Source organism: Alosa alosa, chromosome 5 (assembly GCF_017589495.1).
Source record: "Alosa alosa isolate M-15738 ecotype Scorff River chromosome 5, AALO_Geno_1.1, whole genome shotgun sequence".
Taxonomy (NCBI): domain Eukaryota; kingdom Metazoa; phylum Chordata; class Actinopteri; order Clupeiformes; family Clupeidae; genus Alosa; species Alosa alosa.
Genome location: NC_063193.1, coordinates 36,377,135 through 36,379,634, shown reverse-complemented (window position 1 = coordinate 36,379,634; position 2,500 = coordinate 36,377,135). Strand labels below are relative to the sequence as shown.

Genomic DNA, 2,500 nt, shown 5'->3' with positions numbered 1-2,500 from the left:
GGCGCCTTTTGAAAAAAGTTTGGTCGTGCCTTCGCTGAGGCCGCGAGGGAGTGGAACGGGCCGGGAGCAGAGCAAGACGGCTCTGCGAGGAGGCAACACGAGGAGGGACGCCGAAGACGGTGGCTGCAGCGGGAGAGCTCAGCGCGGTCCGGTTGGTCAGTGCCTGTCTGTCCTGGTCGGTGAATCGACGGAGTGGAGTGGCGTTGGTGCAGCTTCATCTGACCCCCCTCGAACCTCGGTGCTTGGTACAGTGTCAACGGTTGAAAAGGCCATCTAGGGCCCCGCCAGGAGAGGAGGAGTGCCGCGGTGACACGCCGCGGAAAGTGCAGCCTGAGGGCGGCTGCTGAGAGGGTCTACTTGACCTGCCCTGTGTGCATTGTGTTCTGGGTCTGTGTCCCTGCTCTCGTTCTCAGCTATTAAACCTTTTGATTGGACAACTGTGTGAGTCGCTATCAAATCGTTACAGTATTATTAAATGTTATTAAACGTATTGTCTTCTTTTTGCAAGGGCCTGAAAACAGTTAATAGTGTCAAATTGAATGGAGTGGGTGGGTCCATCGTTTGAGCAGTGATTCAGCATTTCTGAAGAACTTGCAAATAATGGCTTAAATGGCATGCAGTGCAATAAAATCACATTTTCTCTATCAAAACAGGGCGTTCAGTAAAATGGAGAAGTTTCAAACAGGAATTTCGTAAACTGTTCATGCATCTTATTATTTTTACTATCAGTGTGAACTCTGCATCCTGCCCATTCTCTGGTTTCAACCCCGTCACTATTTCTTTCTGTTATGAGTGTGTGTAGTCGCGAGCACCAGATGTGAGGTGCCCTATGGAGCAGCCAACAGCCAATAGGAGAGCAGGATTGTGAAACTCCTCTCTTCAACCTATAGCTAGACATCATTTCTTCTCTTCAACCTATAGACGTCGTTTCCAAAGAACAAAACATTTTGCGAAAAATTATGTCACGATAAACAACTGTCCCGGGATAACCTTTTGGAACTCTTTCATGACGTAGTTAAATACATATTTGCTATCAAGAGGTGAACGCTTTGCAAAGCCCATATAGACCTCGCAGACACATTTTCCAACAAAAAAGTTAAACACAGGACGAATGCAAAACACCTATAGCCTACATTGAACCGCTATCCACACGAATTTGTAGCAGAAAATGTGTTTATTTCACATTCGGTTTCTCAAAAAAAACGCGAGCCGGTAATTGCTTGAGATTACACAACACGCGCATCAGTCCAGTTCTGCTGTCCGCTCGTGATGGGAGGGGCGTGGACAGCCATCTCCCAGTCCGACCATTTAAATTCAGTGCGGCTGCTTCGTAGTCCCTGTGTAGGCTACTTGTACTTGTAGTTGTACTTGTGAGCGGACTTCGAGCAGACGCCTAGACATGGTGAGAACTTTATCTTTGTCATTTCTTAGACAAATAATTGTTTATTCGCTTGAATGTTGGCTATGGAATTAAATGTTTGTGTGCAAGATAACCTCTAGACTAGACTACATGTAGGCTATTATACCACTTAGGCTATTATAATAATAAAGCATCCTATTAGTGATTTCACAATGACAACAATGATTAGCCTATTGAGAGATTATTACTAGGTCGCCTTTGATTTGGCTATAGGCCGACAGTTTGCTGCGTTTAGCATGCTATGAATTTTAATGCATCTTTTTGGAACCTCTTCACAGACAACTTACACGGACAAAGGTGAAAAGGTATAAAGCTCTTTGAATCATCTCTTTGATCAGTGAATTTGGTTCAGTCATATAAAGTGTAGGCTATAGAACCACAATAGAGTAGCCAGACTTGCAGACTTGCAGAGTTGTGTTCGACCTAGTCTCTCTCTCTCTCTCTCTCTCATCAGCAGCATGACCAGGGCAGGTTCCTCTGCTTCGACCACATCACTTTCTGGGTCGGCAATGCCAAACAGGTGAGTCAGGGGCTACAACGTTGTCCATATCCTATTATGTTCCTCTGCGCGAACATTTTGGTCATCAGATTTTAAATTGTTTGACTAAAGAGGAGTTTTCTCCTGGTAAACGGGGATTGGTTCTACTAAGGGGTGGGGGCAACGACCATGAAACTCCGAAACCGCATTACCCTCCCCCCAAACTAATTTGATCCATATTGGACACATGTGTACGTTTTTCTGAAGACCACAAGAGGGCGCTGCGCGACTATAATCGATTAGTCTTGTTGCCTGGTAGCCCGTATGCACCCCGTCCTGACTTTCCTCCGGTTGTATTGACATGTGTCCACTTTTGGTTTGATCCTGCACACACATGCATTGGTGATGCATTCTGAATTATGTGTGTCATATTCACAACAGTCTGAAAATAACAACACTAACAACATGTTAACAATACTGGACTGCCTGCTTGTGATGTTGACAATATATATTTTTCTATGATATTTGCCAGTTCAGTTTTGTACATTTCAGTGTTTTTTGGTTTGACTAGAAAACAGGCTACAAACAGTTATTTCTTTATT

At 44.6% G+C, this 2,500-nt stretch overlaps 1 protein-coding gene across 1 annotated transcript in view; it reads left to right on the top strand.

Moving 5' to 3' along the window:
- Positions 1-1,306: 1,306 nt before the first annotated feature.
- Positions 1,307-2,500, top strand: part of hpdb (4-hydroxyphenylpyruvate dioxygenase b) — a 21,340-nt gene continuing 20,146 nt past the window's right edge. Inside the window, exons 1-3 of the mRNA XM_048243039.1 lie at positions 1,307-1,402; positions 1,699-1,725; positions 1,878-1,940. Coding sequence (XP_048098996.1) covers positions 1,400-1,402; positions 1,699-1,725; positions 1,878-1,940 — 93 coding nt within the window. The 5' untranslated portion in view covers positions 1,307-1,399. The remainder of the gene's footprint in view (positions 1,403-1,698; positions 1,726-1,877; positions 1,941-2,500) is intronic.